Source organism: Eretmochelys imbricata, chromosome 2 (genome assembly GCF_965152235.1).
Source record: "Eretmochelys imbricata isolate rEreImb1 chromosome 2, rEreImb1.hap1, whole genome shotgun sequence".
NCBI lineage: Eukaryota > Metazoa > Chordata > Testudines > Cheloniidae > Eretmochelys > Eretmochelys imbricata.
Genome location: NC_135573.1, coordinates 211,997,563 through 212,018,824, shown reverse-complemented (window position 1 = coordinate 212,018,824; position 21,262 = coordinate 211,997,563). Strand labels below are relative to the sequence as shown.

General features: G+C 38.0%; 1 protein-coding gene across 1 annotated transcript in view; it reads left to right on the top strand.

Annotated features, from left to right (window-relative positions):
- Nucleotides 1-21,262, top strand: part of HDAC9 (histone deacetylase 9) — a 547,732-nt gene that overhangs the window by 403,112 nt on the left and 123,358 nt on the right. Inside the window, exon 16 of the mRNA XM_077811396.1 lies at nt 1,669-1,718. Within this exon, the coding sequence (XP_077667522.1) occupies nt 1,669-1,718 (50 nt within the window). The remainder of the gene's footprint in view (nt 1-1,668; nt 1,719-21,262) is intronic.

The window sequence follows — 21,262 nt, the reverse complement described above, 5'->3', positions numbered from 1 at the left end:
GAAAAATGTGAAAAAGTGCCATCCACCTCAGCCACTGGATCTGCATTGCAAGTGACCTGATGACCCCCTTCCATATCCCCTTTCTTGCATGCCCCAGAGCATCTACCTACCCTGGTATATCTGGGGTAATCATCCCTCTATGGCATACTGTAAGAGAATATTCTGTACAGCTACTGCATGTGCAATCCCCTTGCATAGTCACATGGGAGCTCTTAAATTGGTGCAGATGGCTTTGTTTAGTCCCTCTTTACCTGTATGATTTTCACCCTATGTTAATTGATCAATATGCCCTGTTCTGCTGATTAGAAATAGCTGCAAATTCAGTGTGTCTTGGATTTTACTATCAGACTAAGGCACTTTCTTCCAACTTTCCAATCTGGTCTCTCAGTGCTGAAAGACTATAGTTTATAATCTTCTTTATACACTTCATTTATACTGGTTAAACACAAGTAACTCTAGCCTTTGCCTATTCCTCAGCAATGGATTGCTACTTCCTAGGCAGCTTGAATTGATCCACCATCTAGCATTCCCTCTGTGTTGAAGTTACAAAACTAATTCAGTGGTACAGTGGGGGATATCTATGTTCTCTTCCACAACTGCCCTGGAAAGATTTGCCTAGAGCCAAATTACATAATCCAACAGTGAATGGGTCAAATTCTAAAATTCTTACCTAGTTTTAACATAGTCCTCAATAAGGCAAACACTAAGTTCAAAAAAAGAAAAGGAGTACTTGTGGCACCTTAGAGACTAACACATTTATTTGAGCATAAGCTTTCGTGAGCTATAGCTCACTTCATCTCACGAAAGCTTATGCTCAAATAAATTGGTTAGTCTCTAAGGTACCACAAGTACTCCTTTTCTTTTTGCGAATACAGACTAACATGGCTGCTACTCTGAAACTAAGTTCAAAGGTAATAAAAACTGAATATAGGACTGACTTAAAACTAAGTAACAACTGCAGGATCCAGTGAGTCATCATATTGTGTAAATTAAGGAAAGTAATACATTAGACTGTGTTATCTGTGTGTTCTTTGTCTAAGTTTCATTTGGTATAGTAATGCTATCAATTCATATAGTACTGCTGAAGTATACAGTTATTTATGTTAATTATAAGCTATTAAAATACTGATATAATTACACTTTAAATGAGCTCATACTGTAATTGTCTGGACCATTAAAAGTACCGGCATTCACACTGATTTTCAGTGAGGTTTCATGCCTAACCCCCATTCCTTTGGAAATCCCAGCCTAACCAGTTTAACAGCTTTATTAGTGTTTCAAAATTTAACCCCAAAATCCAAAGACTGATTCTGATCTTTTTAGTACAAATCACAGTGTTACTCTAAAGTTATAGTATTTTTGTTTAACTTCTGTGGGTGAAGAAGACAACTTTCGAGCGCCACAGATTTCTTCTGCAGGAAGACCTGAAAAAAGAGCTCTGAGGAGCTTGGAAGCTTGTCTCTTTCACCAACGGAAGTTGGTCCAATAAAAGATATTACCTCCCCCATCTTGTCTCTCTCATAACCTGGGACCAGCATGGCTACAGCAACACTGCAAACTGTATTTTAGTTGACTAGTTATTGAGAGAGATTAATAAATTAGTATTGAATTAATGAAGATTATTTTTCAGTTTTATGTTTATTGTTGTCTTTTCTCTTTAACATATAGGCAGCGTGTCTCAAAAAATCTTTTCCTTGTTGCCTTGTGGGGGACTTGGGGTAAGTAGAGGCTGTTCCAATGTAATCTGTACAGCATAAATAGATTTTTAAAGTTATTGGTCATCTTCAGGCTCATGTTCAGTGGGTCCTACACTTGAGGAGCTAATATACAATGACAGAAAATAAAAATGAAGCTTTTGTCGTACTGCCATACTGATTTTTTTCTAGATACTGTGTATGTTCATAATCTGAGATTGCAGTATCACAGGGCAATATTTTTGTCCTGATAGGAGGTATGTTACTTGTCTGTCACTGGACATATTTTCTTTAGTGCGTTGGTTTTTGAGAAAAGTAATGTGATAATTAGAGGGGCTGTATTGTAGTGAAATGTTCTTAGCTATAGCGAAAGCCTGATAAAGAGTCCTGAATAGTTAATCCAGCACTATGTTCCACTGAAAGGAAAAAAATAAAGTACACACAAATAGCACTTTGCATAATGGGCATTGTTTACTAACTGTCAGGGCATAATTTTTGTTAATAAAATATTAAATAGAATTTTTGACCAACCATTTTAATACCAAATTATGGAAACTATTTATTCTGCTACATTTTGAGCCAGTGGGTCCAGATTTCTAGGAGAAACTGTTCCAATATTAGGAAAAGAATCAAAATTAAAAAAAAAATCCCCCACAGAAGAGAGCTCCATCAACATTTGTTACCATTCTCCTGTTATTTGCTGTTGAAGGTCGTTAACAGTTAGAAACAATTTTCCATCTACAATTTTCTTCACTGGTGCTTTCTTTAGCTACCCTATGTTCTGTGGTCTAAATGGAACTGTAAATGATCACTGTCAATAAAATTAAGGTGCAATGCTTAGATTATTGGCCACTGATATGCTGGCTGAGAGTTGCACATTTGTTCTAGCTTCCTTTCACTGTTTTTGTCTTCAGGAGTGAAACCACAGTCTCTAGAGTGCAATTGGAGCTAGAGGCCAACTTCCATTGAAATACTACAAGTTTGCTTTTTCTCTACTGAAGCTTGCCAACACATTGTATATGCTTTTGTCCCCCACATAGGATAATTTCCATTCCACTGTAATCTTTGCTGTGAGTTTTTCTTATTATGAGATGTTATCGAGAAGCTTGAACCTGACAAAAAGCATATCCAGGCTACCAGGCTTTAACAAACAATCAATTTCACTTTATAATTGTTGTTATTATTTGGTAATTTCTAAAGATTTCACTACTAGGAATTAAGGAACAGACTCTCAGAGGATGTAAATCAATGTGGCTATATAAGCTGAGGATTGGGTCCAGTGTTGTAAGACTAGCGACTAATGGTAATGACATGCTATATATATTCAGGTTGTGTGTGTGTGTGTGTGTCCAAATCAGGTCCTACTGAGGCAAAACTGTCATTGAAGTTATTGGGAATTTTGTTTGAGAAAGGACTGAGCAAGAAATAAGGAATAACTTCAGGAGATGTTATTTGCATTTATGAGCAAAAAGTAGTTAATAAGAGGTGCCTGATTGCTCGAGAGCATGGGAAAGTAGGTTGCCATGTGCTCACATTATTTTGGAGGGTACAATTTTGGAAAATCTTACTTCTGAGAAATAGGTCATCAAGATATTGACCAATGTGTGCAATGAGAAAAATCAGTGAAGAGAGAGAGAAAGGGGCTTTGCAGTGCTTCTAGAAATGGGAGGCATGTGTGCTGTTCTGCACTAACACAGGTCAGGAAATACTCAGCCAACCTTTGTTCTTTCAGATGTTTAGAGGAACCTGCACTTTGTCAAACTCATTTGACTCATTTCTGATTCAGAATCATATAAACAGAAATATATATTGTTGTATTACACCCCCTATTTAGCGTACCGCTAGTTAGTTTGCCTCTTTTTATTTTATTTTCGTGTTTGGTTAGGAACTCTTTGTAGAGAGGGAGAGGGGAGGTTATGACCTTTTCCAGAGTAAATGCTCAGTTGAGGAGACCTTTTTTTGGCTGAATTAGTTGTCTCTTAGTTAAAATGAGCTCTTTCTATTATGAGGGTGGAAGTAGTGAAGGGTCATTGTTATTTGATAGCTTTTGGGATAAGGGGGGGGGGGTTGTACTGCATAATGCAGTAAACCCAGCATACTGCTTGTCTGAATGTTTTATGTGATGGGATGGATGACTTCGAATGTAGTTTTCTCATTTGCTGGTGAGCAGATCTTTATTTTCTTTTGCTTACTTGTATGAAAATGAAATTCAAGTCTGTATTCTGTAGCAGAGAATATAGAGGGAAAGAATATATGAAAGACTCCCCTTTTTTAAGAAGATCTTCTGAGCCTGTGTGAAGTTCTCTGTTCTGTGTTTGGGGCGTTGATAAATAATCAGAAATGACTTGCAAATGGAAATATCTGGTGCCAGATTGTCAGCTGGCGTCAATTGCAGTAGCTCCATTGAAGACCATTGACACCAGCTGAGAGTCTAGCTCAGAGAAAGTTCACTCATTCAAAGTATATTATAAACAGTGGTGTTATTCGAAGAAGGTAGCTTTTCCCCTTTCTTTCTGTTATTATTATTATTATTATTATTATTTTATTTATTATTTGAGTGTGCACAGGGTGCTTAGCAAGGTTTATGTGATTTTCCTTTCTATGCTACTATAATAATATGGCTAACCTCTTTTTAAGCCTAGTTCCTTGCACAGGGGAAAGAATGATAAGATGCACATTTTTACTTTGACCTCCCCTTGTAGTATTTTTGGAATTTAAGCCCTGATTTTGCAAAGAATTGTGCGCATGCTTAAAATTAAGTAGGTGCATCATTTTTGGTAGGCTTGGGGCCATAGTGGCCAGCTTTATTAAGTTAAATATTGTTTTGGTGCTGGTTCGAAAGAAATTGTTTTTGTGCTGCTTTGCTTATTAAGTCTATGAGTGGGTTATTATAGTTAGTGACTTATAGAAAATTGTCAAGTTGTCTTGATACTTACCAAGTTTATCAACTCCTCTTGCATTAAAATATAGGGAATAGATGATGATTTGGTGAACCAAGGTCATCCTAGGGAAAAGCACTGCAACTCAACATAGAATGCTGGGTCTTGACTATGGATACATCTAGTACATTAGAAGAAAACAGTCCGAAGCACTACAGAAAACCAAGTGGTGTAAGCTTAAAAAGTTAGCAGGAAGTTTAAAATGAAAGTGTTAGAGGAGATCTCTTTAGAAGGCTTAAGAGAAAATACAAATCAAAGATAGATTCATGTAGCAAGCAAAATTCAAGAAAGTGCACAGAGCCCGCTTGGTGAACAGAAGCAAGAACCTTTGTCCCCAGTAACATCTGGTGGCAGAATGAGAAAGTTTGAGAGGCTGAGAAGGAGAAGAAAAAGTGTTTTAAACTTTGCCAAGCAATGCTCCAACAGCAGGATTTTCAGAAGTATAAAAAAGCCAAAAACAACCAAAAAAAAAAAAAAGGCAAAGAAAGAGATAGCAGCTGCTAAGGCTAAAGCCATGGAAGCCCATTTTAAATGCCCATTTTGAAATGAAGGAAGGTGAGAAATAAATATATTCATTGGCAAAGACCTGTGATAAGTGAACTAAAGACAGTAGTGAGATCAAAGTAATTAAAGATGAAAGTGGCTATAATTAATCAAGGAGAACCAGGTTAAGGAACAGTGGAGAAATTACTTTAAAAAGCTAATGAATGGAGAGAAACCAATAGGACCATGCCCTATAATAAAACCAAACCAAGGTCTGGTAGCACCAGACCTAAAAGGAAAAGTTATAAAAGCATTGAGCCACGTGAAAAATAAGAAAAATCTCAGCCCTGGTGGCATACCAGCAGAGTATGGAAGTGCCTGGAGCAACAGACATGAACATATTGACATAACTGTTTAATTGTATCATGAGGATTGAGACAATGCCTGATGCCTGGAGAAAGAGCACATTAGTACCAGTATTAAAGAGAAAAGGAGACATACAAGACTTTGGTAACCACGTTGGCATTAAACTCATGAGCCACATGATGAAGATCTGGAAAAAGTTATTGATAAGATACTACAAACAGAAGTAAAGGTCAGTAACAATTAGTTTGGATCCAGGCTAGGCAACTCAACATTGGATGCTATCTTTGCATTGAGATTGCTTGTGGAAAAATATAGAGAAAAGAGGAAAACGCTGTATGTGGTATTTATCAATCTTGAGAAGGCTTATGACCACATTCAGAGAGAAGTAATCTGGTGGCTTATGAGACTGGAACAGATACTGGAAGACTGTAAGTATGTCTAAATTTATGGCATCATGTAGAGTACAAACACTGAACACCCAGCTAGCATAGTATAAATAGCATGGCATGCTTAGGTGAAGCAAGGAGAATAAAGTGCCCTACACAACTGAATGCCCAGGGTATATACCCTACATAGGCTCTTTACACACGGAAGCAGTCTTTTGTGTCTGCACAGCTATTTTCACCAGTGTAATGTCCCACTGCCTCCTGGCTGCTGGAGTCTTTCCCCACCACAGTGAAATGCTCTGGCAGTGAGGAAAGGCACTGGTGGGGGGAGGAAGCAGGGAGAGGCTCCAGCAGTGAGGAAAGGTTCTGGCTGGGGGAGACAGCAGGGAAAGGCTCCCCACTGCCAGAACCTTTCCTCACTGCTTCCCCGCTGCAGAACCTAACCCAGCTGTCTCCCGCTGCCAGAGTAGTTCATTGTGACATGTAGCTACACACCACAGTGGCAAGTGTTGATGCAGCCTGCCTTTCAGTATGGCAGGTAACTACACGTGTACTGCCTGTACACTACATGCTGTCGTAAATGTGGACATAGCCTATACCAGACTTATCCAGGACATGTACTAGGGTGCTGTTACCACTGTTAGAAGGCCATGTGGAGAAACTAAACAGTTTCTAGTAAGAACTGGAATATATCAATGCTCAGTTCTTAGCCCCTTTTTGTTCACGATGCACTAGCAGAAAACATCCAGAGAGTGGCACCCTGGCACATGCTCTTTCCAGATGATGCTGTGCTATGTGGGACAGCAAAAAGGAAGTGGAAGAAAGCTTAGTGAGATGTAGGTGTGTACCTGAAAGAAATGGCATGAAAATTAGCAGCATTGAAAGAGACTATATCGTCTGTAGATTCGATGATACCTTTCAGGAAGACAAAGAATACCATAAGTTTGAGGGGTCAGCTACTAATACAGTACAGACGTTTAAGTCTTTAGGTTTGATTGTATGGGATAATGATGAAATCAGAGATGAATTAATAAGCAGAACAGGAAAGACATGGACTAAATGGAGAGAACTGAGTGGAATGAACTGCAACAGGAGAATTATCTCATTGCAAATTAAGATCTACAAGATGGTAATTACAAAAAGAAAAGCAGTACTTGTGGTACCTTAGAGACTAACAAATTTACTTGAGCATAAGCTTTCGTGAGCTACAGCTCACTTCATCGGATGCATTCAGTGGAAAATACAGTGGGGAGATTTATATACACAGAGAACATGAAACAATGGGTGTTACCATACACACTGTAACGAGAACCTTGTAACAAGAGTGATCACTTTCGTTACAGTGTTTATGGTAACACCCATTGTTTCGTGTTCTCTATGTATATAAATCTCCCCACTGTATTTTCCACTGAATGCATCCGATGAAGTGAGCTGTAGCTCACGAAAGCTTATGCTCAGATAAATTTGTTAGTCTCTAAGGTGCCACAAGTACTCCTTTTCTTTTTGCAAATACAGACTAACACGGCTGCTACTCTGAAACCTGTCAAGATGGTAATTAGGCCTTCACTTTTGTATGGCTCTGAATGCTGGGCACTGAGGAAGAGACAGGAGCAGATCTTGAATGCAGTAGAAATGAAGATGTTAGGATGGAGGCTTGGAGTTGCAAGGATGGACCATGGAGTAAATGGATTAGAGGTGATGTGAAGATGGTAGAAAAGTTGAGAGAATCCAGGTTCAGATGGTTTGGGTGTGTGAAAAGAAGACTGGAAAAATATGTAGGAAACAGGGTGTTAAATTTAGAAGTGGAGGGTAAGAGAAGGGGTGGAAGACTCAAACCTAGATGGATGGATGTCATACAAAAGGATATGATTAGCTGCAGACTTTCCAAGGAACTGCTTCAAGACAGACTGGAATGGCGAAGAGTGACTCAGAGAGCCGATGCATATAGATAGGGCTAAGGCTAGAAGTAGTAGTTTGGGATGGCCTGGATTACTTACAAATGATCCCAAATGAGGGCCAGTACAACCTTCATGACACATTATCCTGTCAAATTCTTATGTGTATTATTACAACACCTAGAGGTCCTAACCAAGATCAGGGACCCTTTGTGCCAGGTACCATGTATAGACATAGCAAGAGACAGGCCCTGTCCCAAAGATCTTATAATCAAAATGGAGGCCAGAATAAATACTGAAGCCCATATTTTCTGTGATTCAGCTTTGCCCTGCACCTTTTGTACAGAAGCAAAATAGGTGTAAAATGCTACCTTTTGTAAGCATTTTATATCCACTTTGCCCTCACTTTCCTGTAGTGAAAATGATCATAAAAAGTACAGGTCACTGGTGAATTGGACGCTGTATGTGCCAAATATTTTTCAGAAAAAATATTTTAAAAATATTTATAGAGTTTTACAAGAAACTGTATTAGAAATAAATCTATTCCTCTTCCTATAAAGTCAGGCTGCCTTATACTACGAGCTGAACTGTACAGGTCTCACAGGGAGAGAGAAATGATGACTAATTCTAACCTCTTAAACTTTGCCTGAAATAGGTTCTTTCACACAAATATTTCAATTTTTAAGGTTTTATATCCAGGGCCCTTCCAGAACTAGCAGTTTGAAACTGTTGAATGGCTGGGAATCTCCCCTTTCCAGTAATATTCCTAATTTTCTTTTTTCAGAGATGCATGTTTTTGGACTTTATACTATTCCTGGACTATTATCAATTCCATACCTCATGCTGTTGTAATTTTGGGGAGAAATTGCACATGTTGGAGAAAGAAAAAGACTGTATTAAGGCCAGTGGTTTTAATAATAAATGATGACTCCCTGAAGTTGATCAGAGGTTTCGGATGTTAGGAGTATCCCAGGAAAAATGAATAAAGTGTTGGTGAGATGGCCAAAAGAGGATTCTAAATGCAAATTATCTTGTGGCTCTGATAATTATCAAAGGGTTCCACAGTTTTTTAATCACCATCTGAGATCTGATTGATCATTACATGATGCCACCTGAGATGCGATTGATTTATTACAACACCTCCCTATGAACTGTGTTATGAAGTTGATAATTATGGGAAGCAGAAACTAATTTTAATGTGGGCAAATTTTATCTCCCCCCCCAGTATGTCACTGAAAATAGTGATTGTTTTCCTGCCCATCTGACTTGCTGCTGTGTGAAGAAATCTTGAAATCATTTCTCAGCTATATTTTTTGTCCAGTTGATAGGCAAAAAACCCACAAAAGTAAGGAAGAGCAGGCTTTTATGATAATGTCATCATCGGCTCCCAGCTTCAAAAGCTTCTGTGGCTTTTGAGTTGTCATTTATAACTTGGAACTGAATCAACCCATAGTTCCCTTGATACATTTAGAGAAATTGATAACAGACCACTTCTTTTATGGCTCAGAGGAGGCAACTCCGATCACATCACTATTGGCAGTCAATATTATTTTCTGACATGGTTGTAAAAGTATAAAGAGGCTTATGGCATTTGTTTAGATGAGGAATGGGCTCTCAAGCTGTGCTAGGGTTTATGGGTCCAGATTAGTGAATAGCAAAGGGAATATGATGTTTGCAAACAGGATATGATTTTATTTAAGTTTGGGTTTCATACTTTGATCCCTGGGGACTGCCCTGCAGACAGAAGAGAATTCCACTTTTATCATGAAATAGGGCAGTCATCCAATACCAAGAAAAAACAACCACCACCACCCTGCGATGTGCAAAGTCAGATCTTTAAATTGGAAGAGGAGGAGCTGTGGAAGAGTCAAAACAATACTCTGCATGAAATCAGACTTACACAGCATCAATGTTGAGAGGACTAACTGAACAGTAGTCCATGTAATAAATATTGATGTAGTTTGATCCGTTTAGCCACTCTCTGCTGTGCACAATGGGTTTGGGACTATTCCGTATATGCACGGTGAATTCCTTCTAACTTTGCTTTCATATATACGAACCATAGGTAAAAGTATTTGCTGGTGTAAATGGGTGCAGTTTCACTGACTGCAGTGGAATCCTGCTCATTTACACCAATAGAGAATTTTACCATCTGACTACCCAGAAGAAGAAAGTGTAGATGTGTGTGTTTATATAAATATATTTTTAAAAATGCATGCAGCTTTTCCCCCTAAAGTTACTATCTTTTAAAATACTGAATCAAGTCGGCGAATAATTTATTTGTTTATGTATTGTTCTTTTTTTCTCTGGTTTTAATTAATGTCGTGCTCTGATTGGTATTATCGTATCTCTCAGTGATACAGCTTTACTTCTTGATAGTGGTTTATTAGTGTATCTTTTGGATTGGTAGCTGCACAATTCTGAAAATCCTGGGTCATGTAAGTGGTCCTTACTCACGTGAGTTTGCTTTATTAGGGCAATGGTATTATTTCTGTTAGTGAGGACGAGTCATATGAGTAATTATTTGCAGGACAGGGCTGGACTCGTGCAAATTCAAGCAGTCCACACAGAGGACTACACTCTTCAGGGCTATCAGGGTAGCATCTTTCTCAAGCATAAAATGTATGTGAGAAAGAAAATAAGAGAACAAAACTGTGTACACATAAGACCTCATTTGGGTAGAGGCGCAAAGAAGGAATCTGGAAGGCGCATTATGTAATTGTGATGATGTTGATATTTTTCATGTCCTGAAGCAGCCATTTGACAAACCTGTGGACATAGACCAAATCTGCTGAGTCCGGGATCTCGCAACTGTTTCTCTTCCCCTTCGAACGGATGGTGCTGAGACTCTACCTTCAGTTCACTGCCCACAGCACAATTCACCAGTCTATACAGATTTAAGAGCAAATACTCTGTTCCCGTCTTCTCCCTCTGTAACACTCCTATGCCATCCCCCTCCCCCACAAGCCCCAGCACAGAGTCACGCTGGGGGCAGTGAGAGCTGTCCTGTGTTGTTTAACTAGCAGACAGTCCCTTGGCTTTGTTGCCAATGGGTAAAAGTTAGAAGAGCTTCAATTTGTTCAATCTTGTACAGGCCTCTGATTGGGGACTGGACAGAAAACTGAAGAGATGTAACCCTTTGCAACGCAACTTTTCTGCCTGGTGTAATCTTGGTAAAGCAAAGAATCTGTCCCTTTAGATCTATTTTGCCTCATTTTTAATAATGAAGCTCTTTCTTAATTGCATTCACTATTTCACAGGTACTAAGACAACCCAAATTATAAAGCACCAAACATCATGTGGAACGCAGAGAATGAATGTGAAGCTGATAAAGTGTCATAAATTCAATGCCTTGAGGATTTTATTTCATTTTGTGGCTTCCACAAAAATATCAAGTATCCCAAAGCTTGCAAAGCATAGAGTAGTATTATGTAAAACAGAGAATCCCTCTTTATTTATAAGGGTGGTATTGAACATTATACACGTAAGTTAATTATAAATAATTTTATATTACATTATATACGGTTTACAAACATACATACATATGTTCATAGCCCCCAAACAAGCTTACACATGCACACACACATGAGATTTTGATAGAAACTCCTTAGCTTTCTGCATTTGTACTTTGAAATTCCACTGTGACATGTTTCAGTGATGGAATTCAGCCTCCAGAATTGGCACAAGAACTTCTTTGTATTTTTCCTGTAATTTTTATCATAGTAAATACCAAGGCTCCATAATAGCTCCATGGTGACTCCTAACAGAAAGAATATCATCTATGTCCAAGAAGAGGGCTGAAACATGATGCATCCGAAAAATGAACTCTGTAGTAAGAGGTCAAACTTTTCAAAGAGGGGGGCCTGAGTTCTACATGTAAGTATCTGCAGTTACTGTGATTGCATGCACAAATGGCTCAATTTGCACATGAACTCATAGGAACTGCATCATCAAATACAGGGAGGCAATTACATATGGATTTTTGCACACAAATACATTGAAAACTGAAGCAAATGTAGAGTTAAATTAATAGAATACTTAGGGCGAGGTCTGCAGTAACTTTTTTACCAGCATCTGGTGATATGTGCCACATTTCTGAGACTTGAATCTGTGCCAAGCTGTATTATTTATGATCTTTTTCTAAAAATAAATTCTAATCCATCCTTTCCCCAAAAGAAATGATCCTACCACCACTATTATATCCATCCAAATTTGGGTTCAAGACTTTGTGTTTTTGTGAGGTGTTTGTAATATCTTCAGCTGCTGCAAGAGACACACAGAACCCTGAACTTGAATCTTTCCAAGAATTTAAGGCGGGTTATTAAGTTCAACTACTTCTTTTAAAGATAACATTATTTTAATACTTTTCTTGCACTTATATCGATACAGTTTTGTTAGTGATTTGAAAGCCAAAGAAGATCATTTAAAATTAAAAAAATGAAATGTTTTCCAATTCACTTTTAAAGATCTATCAGCACTGCTGTTACAAACTTGCTTCTTCAGGCATTTATGGCTCAGAAATTGAATTCACAATGAAACTTTAAGCCCAATCACCAATGCAACAGGGCAAAATAGGGCCCTTGACGTTCTTTTTTTTTCTTCAGCAGGAATATTTTCTCTAAATAAATTTTGGACTGTAGATCATTCATGAGTAGCTAATTACTTGTATTTATTATTCCAAACTTTAGAAGTCTTGATTAGGGAACGCATAGGTAACATGGCATTTTTCTGTTCCTTGTTTGGAGTGGCTTAGCTCCAAGTATATATATGGCGTACTCTTATGGTATGTCTCTACTGCAATCAGAGGCGTGACTTTGCAAACTTGTTTTGACCTAGCTAGCTCAAATAATAACAGCAGTGAAACCAAGACAGAACAGGTGGCAGCATGGACTAGGCACTTGAATACATACCTAGAGTTCTGGGCGGTGCTGCAATGGTTGTTGTTGTTGTGCTGTTGTTATTCAAGCTAGTTAGATCAAAGCTAGCTCAGGTACCTCTAGAAGTGCTGTGGTCACACCTCTGCCTGCAGTGTAGACATACCATTATAGTAACATTTCTTGTGCAAATAGTTGCCTTTCTAAATTCAAAATTCACTCTCTGGCTATAGTCTCCAATAATACCTGAAGAAGAGCTCTGTGTAAGCTCAAAAGCTTGTCTCTTTCACAAACAGAGGTTGGTCCAATAAAAGATTTTACCTCACCCACCTTGTCTCTCTCATATCCTGGGACCGACACACCTATTGCAACACTGCAAACATTTTCCAAAATCTTCTTAAAATTTGCTGTTTCCGTGGACTTTCCAGCCAGTAGACTCATTTATTAGAATATTATCAGGGAGCAAACACAAATGGGGAGTGAACACAGCCCAAGTGAATTCAGGTTGTTGGCGTGGTTTTTTTAAGTAACTGTGAAAATATTTTGAGGTATTTATCTAGCTCAGATTCTAAAGGTTGCATATTTATTATTTCCCTATAAATCACACTGGAAGTACAAGTACATTCCTGAATAGCTGCTATTCTGAGTACTCGTATATCAGGAAAACCATTATCAAAGCAAAATCTTAGTAAACTGCTGCAGTTTTATAAGTAATTATAATATTATAAGAAGCTCAGTATGCCAGTGTTGGAATATATTCTTTCTAAAGTATCCTACTCACACGCTTCAGATAAACAAAATTTATGAAGGAAACACCAGGCCAGGCACACATACTTTCTCTCCTTTGTTCACTATTGAGAGACATGGATGACAGGCCATTTATTAAGGATCGTTTCTAGGTTATGATGTACACACCTTAGCTTCTTTAGTCATGGTGAGATGAAACAGAAGCAGAGAAGCAAGACAGAGGCTCTTTTGATTCCTAGTGAAATCATGGATGTGATGAATGATCACTGTGACCAGTGATTCCATATGGATAGGAGATGGGAACTGTTAGCATGGCAGCTGGAGTGTAGCACTGGGCATGGATATGAGCACACTGTTGCAGGCTAGTGCATTAACACTCTTTGGCACTAGCTCATTCCAATGATGACAGGCTCGTTGCTGGCAGACATATCAAAATGCCACACACACGTTTTAGAGGCTGTAATGCTTCCGGAAAATATTCAGTTACTACTTACATGCCAGTAACAAAAAACAGTGAAGGAAACATGTTTGCTCTGACACAAGTGGCAGAGTGTGAGACTCTGAAAACTTTTATACCTGCTAAGGCACATAAAATTTACTAAGCAACATACAAATTCCTGTGGATCACATGGTCACATGGGAAATCTGTGATTTCGAGTGTATTTCTTACAGTTTTCTGTTGGTCCATTCCATGAAGGCCAATAACTTAGCTAGTTAATATTACTCTGTTGCATTCCATCTTTATATTTACCGTGTCTGACCACAACATAAAATCAATGTAATGGGTTCTCCAGAGTATGTGTTAAGCTACCGATTTCCCCTGAAATATATGTTGGTACAACTTCCATCTGAGAAGATTTTAGCACAACTCCTAGGGGTTCAATGGATGAGAGGGAAGTCCCTTTAAATCCCTCCGAAGAGCTATTACTTTTGAACCACAATTACCCGTTTTTGCTTTTGCCCAAGATACTGTGCATATAATATACAGTAACTGCCATTAAAAGGTCATCTTTTGCCAACAGTTCCCACCAACCGGCATATGATCCTACTGGGGGAGCTGCATACATTTTAATTCAATATGTGCGTGTGAGAGAGATGCATTAGGAGTCAGAGGGTACCAAGCAGATATTCTAGCCCTTTGCATTTGAGATCTAGAGCTTGCCTTCACTGCAGTTTTAGCTCAAGGTGTAACTCAAGTGTTACCCCTAACTGACTCCTAACTGATACACATTAATAGCTCCAGTTAAGTGGCACTTTAAACTCAGGCTAGCTGGCCTGTTAGGGGGTGTGGGTTCAAGCTCAAGAGCTGCTGATGCAGGACCTACTAATTCACTAGCGACTCAGCTACTCTGAACTGCTACTACCATCACTCTGAGCGGCTTGAGTGTTTTTTTGTAGTGTGACTGCTCTCACTAGAGTGAGGCTAACTTAAGAGCTGTTAACTAGAGAGTAGATCATTCAAGCTAACGCTGCAGTTGAGACAAATCCCCCAACCTTAAAATTTGAGTTGAATGCACTCTGATTTTTAAAGGATAATATTCAGTGGCAGTTGTGCTCCTCCAACTCGGACATGTTTGATTAATCAGAAGAACCTACAGAGCTTGTAAGTGTGGGACCTAAAGAATGGCCCTGATCATTGCCTTTGTCTTGTATTATTTCCCGGTTATTGGTATATGTGAATTTGAGACTGAGCTTAGTTTCAGAGAAGAAGATAAGCTGTAGAACACTCTGCCTGCCTGCCTGTCTCTCTCTGATAATTGGAAATGACACACTTATATTGTTATATTATGAACAGAAAATCTGGATCCCAAATGCCCACAGGGTAGAGTTGGTGCCAGGATCTTGAAAGGACCCTTCTTAAGGAGGGAGAAAGTTTGGAATAGAGATCAATGGTGGGGGCTGGGATATGTGACGGGTGAGAGAGAGAGAGAAGAGAGAAAAGTTGCAAGAAAAATGTTTAACTGTTTTTAGAATTTTTTCATCACTCTCCCCATCCCTCAGATAGGATCCAGGCCACCAAAGATAAGCCTATATTTACAGTATTAGGCATATAGTATTTCAGATTTTTGTAATTAAAAAAGCTATTAAGATAAACGGCCCCCCCCACCCACCCAAATGTATCTTCCCTCACCTCTCCACCTCTCCCCACACAATGCATCTGGCAGTAATTTATAGTGGTAACAGCTATTTTCAGCTACTAACCAATCCAGCCTAACACAGAATGTCCCAGTCTTGCTGTTGTAACAAGCACCCTATAAACTGGACTATTATGTGTTGCTGTGAGGTCTTTTGTTTGTTTGTTTGCTTTTGGAATGTTAAGGTTTTCATTGTTAGGCCTCAAGATATCCGATATAAATTGATCATAAGAAATACATTCCTATCAAGTTCCTTTTGGTAGTATAAGATATAGCATTTCAAGTGCATCCAACACTTGAAATATTAGATGCTTTTAGACAGTATAAATGCTTTTCATTTAAGTCATTCTCTCTTCCTTTTTAATATCGCCACATCTACGTCAAGAATAAGTAGTTTAATTTTTATCATTTGCAGCTTTACAGAGTATTAGTGTTGCTATTCATACCAATGGTTGAGCTACGATAGATGTGCTTGAAAGAGCCTGCAAAGTACAGTGTTCATTCAGAAAACTCTGAATAAAGTAAATTCATATGGGTCTTAAAAACTTTACTCTTCAGACTGGGGTTGTGTTTTCTGGCTCACAGCATTATCACAGATTATTCTTATTCTTTGAAGGTCTGCATAAATGATAAGAACATTGATGCCAAAACACTGAGTATAGTTATATTTTAATACTGAAGTTTTGGTGCTATCAAAATTCTATCAAAACCCCTTTTTGTTTTATGTTATGTATATTTTATTCTATCAAGATACTGAATGCTCTAGGTTAATTTTCAAAACATCCAAAGCATATCTTCCTCATGGGAAAAAAAACAACCATTAATAGGGATTAAAGTGAAAGGATCCTGTGCTAGAAACCAATCGAATTTAGTATAAAATGCTAAATTTTATATAGGGTTTTATTTAAAATATTCTGTAGGAATATCTAACAGGGATAACATTTTCTATTAAAGTCTATAGGATGGTCCAAAACACCTATGGAAAAGGCATCACTTTCTATTAAATTCTATAGGACTTTTCCATAAAGCAATGATTCAGAAACTATGACATCTTTAGCAAGAATGTTATGCACTAAGTATATACAAAAAGAAAAGGAGGACTTGTGGCACCTTAGAGACTAAATCTGGATTTGTGCTGGAAATGGCCTAACCTGATGCTCACTTTAGATAAGCTATTACCAGCAGGACAGTGGGGTGGGAGGAGGTATTGTTTCATATTCTCTGTGTATATATAAAGTCTGCTGCAGTTTCCACGGTATGCATCTGATGAAGTGAGCTGTAGCTCACGAAAGCTCATGCTCAAATAAATTGGTTAGTCTCTAAGGTGCCACAAGTCCTCCTTTTCTTTTTGCGAATACAGACTAACACGGCTGTTACTCTGAAACCTGTCACTAAGTATATAGGTTGTCCATGAGGTGGACCTGAGGTAGGTAGGAAGTAATGATGGACTACACAAAGACTCAAATCCTACTCCACTTATTCATATATGTTGTCCTGTTGTATTCATCTTGTACAAAGAAAAGGAGTACTTGTGGCACCTTAGAGACTAACCAATTTATTTGAGCATGAGCTTTCGTGAGCTACAGCTCACTTCATCGGATGCATACCGTGGAAACTGCAGCAGACTTTATATATACACAGAGAATATGAAACAATACCTCCTCCCACCCCACTGTCCTGCTGGTAATAGCTTATCTAAAGTGATCATCAGGTTAGGCCATTTCCAGCACAAATCCAGGTTTTCTCACCCTCCACCCCCCCACACAAATTCACTCTCCTGCTGGTGATAGCCCATCCAAAGTGACAACTCTTTACACAATGTGCATGATAATTACTTTTACAAGTAATCCAAACAAAAATTAGTCTTGTATACCTGACTGGACTTTAACACAGCAGTTGTCTTCACATTTCACTGGGGAACACCCAGTAAAATATTTAAATTAAACATCATTTGTGTAGTTTTAAATGTTTCAGGGGATTGCATTTGAGACATTTTCTGAGGAGCTGTTACCTATTTAATAAATAATCATTTATCTGTAGAGTCGAAATAATTGTAAATATTGCCCTTCAATTTAGTTAGAATTGTTTCTCTTCAAATACCTCTTTCAGACTATGATACATTCAGAAGATACTTAGATCGTGGTACAAGTTACATCCCAGTACATTGGTGTGAGTGTATGTAGGTGGCATTAAAACACACAGAAGAGTGGGGTTGGAACAGAAAAAATAAACAAGAGGTGCATAAAAGCAAAAAGAAGCTTCCCATCCTCTTACATTCTGGCTACTTTTTCTACTACAACTTTCTCCTTCCTCTCCAATTTCTTACAGTAGTAACACACATACATTTACATTCAGACACTAGGTTGTTGCAGTGTCCAGCCTATTTATGACACCTCTGAATTTGGCCCATCGTGCGCAATCAAGAAGATACATAGGGCTACCTTCTGCTTTCTTTTACATCCCAGTGTATTGCAATTAAAGAGTGAAATCTAGGAAAACTAACAGACATAACTTTCACGTTTGCCTTTTTATACAGTGGTAGTTCAATAGCATGCTGCTGAATAAACTACTGAGTAAATTGCCTCTAAGAAAATGTCTTAGGCCCAAGCAACTGAGATATTTAAAACTAGTAATAATAGGGAAAGAAACAATTCAGCACTGGCAGAGGGATGAACTAGATCATCTAATAGAGCTCCTCCATTCCTGACCTCAGGAGTTGAATTTTATGTGCCAAGATCTTCTTTAGTTGTTTCTCAGGGAAATCTCCCATGGAGTTCAATAGAGATTTGCAGGAGTGTGGACTCCAGAATTTAATTTTTAAGGGGTAAAATGTAAAGCTGTATCTCCCCATGTTGATCATCCCTTTTTCGTGTGTGTGTTAATTTTCTTGTACCCTTCTTGCAGCGCACACAGTTCCGCAGCTGGAAGTGTGCACCTGTTGCTTTGGGAGATCCAAATGCATGATATGTGCCATCCCCAATTCATCTGTTAAAGTGCTGAATTTCCCTTATACTCTCTGTTAGTCATATTTGAAAATACCTTGAGACATGGAGTACTTGTGGCAGTTTAGAGACTAACAAATTTATTAGCGCATAAGCTTTCGAGGGCTACAGCTCACTTCTTCGGATGCATAGAATGGAACATATAGTAAGAAGAAATATATATACATACGGATAAGTTAGAAGTTGCCATACAAACTGTGAGAGGCTAATTAGGTAAGATGAGCTATTATCAGCAGGAGAAACATGCTGTTTTGTTTTCCAATTTCCCATTATTATCTCAAGTCCCTTTAAAATTAGGCTCTCGTGGGTCAAGAGCTCATAGGGAAATTTCCAGTGGTAAATATTGGGCCTTGTTCCAATTCATTCTCCTTATCCACAGTAGAACACAGAAAATAGTTAACACAATAAACAGTCTGGGCAACAGGGATAGTGCTCAGCTGCTAGCAATCCCTTTCTCATGTTATAGAGGAGACAACCATTTTGAAGGGCGGATACATTCACAAACTGTGGTTACAATTTTTGACTCAACAAGCAACTCTGGAAATGAATCATAACCCCTCCAAGGCCGTAGGTTCCCTGCTTGCTTGTATCTTGGCACGTTGAACTGCAGTTGAATCATTTTCATCAACCACTGCTTTGGTTTTTTAACCTTCATTTGCTAGCCATGCACATGGTAGGAAAGGGCTCCTGTTTAGTCCTTCTCTTAATAAGCATTCAAATTGAATACAATACTGTGTTTATCCTACTCTATTGTGTTTAACAAATATCTTCTATTTTTTTCCATTTTTGACTTAAAATAGATCTTAATGACAGCTGCTTCATATGAAGCATTAGAGACAAACGCCGCAGGAGTGTTGTCTAATGGCTGAAGCTTCGGGACTTAGTGCTTGTTGGTTTTATTCTGCGATCTACCTATTGACGTACTGTGTATCCTTGGAAAAGCTGCTTAATTTCTTAAAAAATAATATTACCCATCTGTAAGAGAAGCATAATAAATCATTACTTATTTGTGTTGTGAGGCTTAATTCATGTTTGTACAGCACTTTGACATCCTCAGATGAAAATACAAAATATCTTCATTATACTAAGCTTGACAAGCAAATGCAAGTCTTACTATTCAAAGGGCCTAATTCTCCTGTCACACTGATGAGAATGTGGACTGACCCACTTGAAGTCAGTTGTGTTATACCAGTGTAACCTGGTGAAAGAGAAAGAGGAATCAGGTGCAATACACTGAAAAATGAGATCATTACGACAGCTTGAAATTTAATAGTAATGTAACATCAATGATGAACACATTTGACAGGTGTATAGAAGATCAAACTTCTTTCTATTTCTACTATTTCTAGAGAATTCCTCAGAAATTCCAGAGTCAAGTAACAGTTGCATCTATTTTCAATTACCTGATTTCGTTTTTGAGAAATTAAGAACAGAAGTTCAAATTAAAAACATGTCTCAGTGTATTTGGAAACTTTAAAAAATAGGATCTGCCACCTAGAATTGGTATTTCTAAAGCTTTTTTTTTTCATAGTGGACTTGTGTGATATTTTTCCCATTTAAAGGTACTTCCTATAGAGCATCAAAGCAGGCTGCATATTTGCCAGATTCAAATATTTCATACTAATGTGTCTGCTTGGTATGAAATCATACGATGTAAATGCAACCCTTCACCATTTTCATTCATTAGTTTTTATTCTGCTTTGCATTCATTACTTTATGCAAGCACATTTAATGGATTATTGAAAACAGAAGTATTTCATAAGTGTAACTTTTTAAACATATTTACTAAAGTTCTTAATCTATGCTGTCTCATGTCTGCTGTATTCCCTTATTTTTTTTAATAGGTGGCAGGATCTCATTTAATACTTATGATAGAAAATAATTTGAAGAGTCAGCAATCCTGTTAATCTTTAATTAAATGTTAGTAGCTAAAACATACTGGTCTGAATTCATCCCTGATATAACTGCATCAAATTCAGTGGAATTGCAGCAGAGATTAATTTTTCACATTGTATTTCTTCCTTATTTTGCTCCTATCTCAAGCATGAATCAAATGAATCATAAATGTATAGTTTGCATTCAGAAATCTAACAAACTATTTGATTATATTTCTATTTTCCACTAGGCAAATCCTAGCAAAGTAGCATATAGAAAATAGGATTGGGATTATAAAAATGTGGGATTATCCTGAGGATGCTTTTCTTTATCTGATTTATTATTTTAGTAGTTCTAATTTTTAAATGGCTTTATTGAGTGTTCTCAGTAAATCTAAAATTTTCCTTCCATTTATTTAAGGAATATGAACGGTAGCTGTCGTCTTGTGAAGAATATGTGCTACTGATTTCTTAATAACAATTTCTTAATAATAATTTCTTTTGCTTTCCTAATGCCTGTAGTCAAAAATTTCTTTTAAATTCTTTCTTTGTCCTGGCACTTGCAAAACTCATTTTCACGTATAACTAAGGGCCCTCTAAGTAGTAGATATATTGTATCTACTACTGGGGCCTGGTGTCTAACAGGCCTGTAACTAGGCCAGATCCGGCCTATGTAATGCTGTTTGTAATGAGAAATCTAAACAGGGAATGGCAGTGAGGCATGACAGGAATGTGTTTCCATTGGAGAAGTCAGTGTAGAGAAAAAGTATAAGCAAAGCCATGTCCAGAAGGCCTTTTCAGCTGGCCAAGGCGGAAGACTAATGTTATTGTACATTGGCTGTCACCCTGCCAGCCCTCCCTCACTGA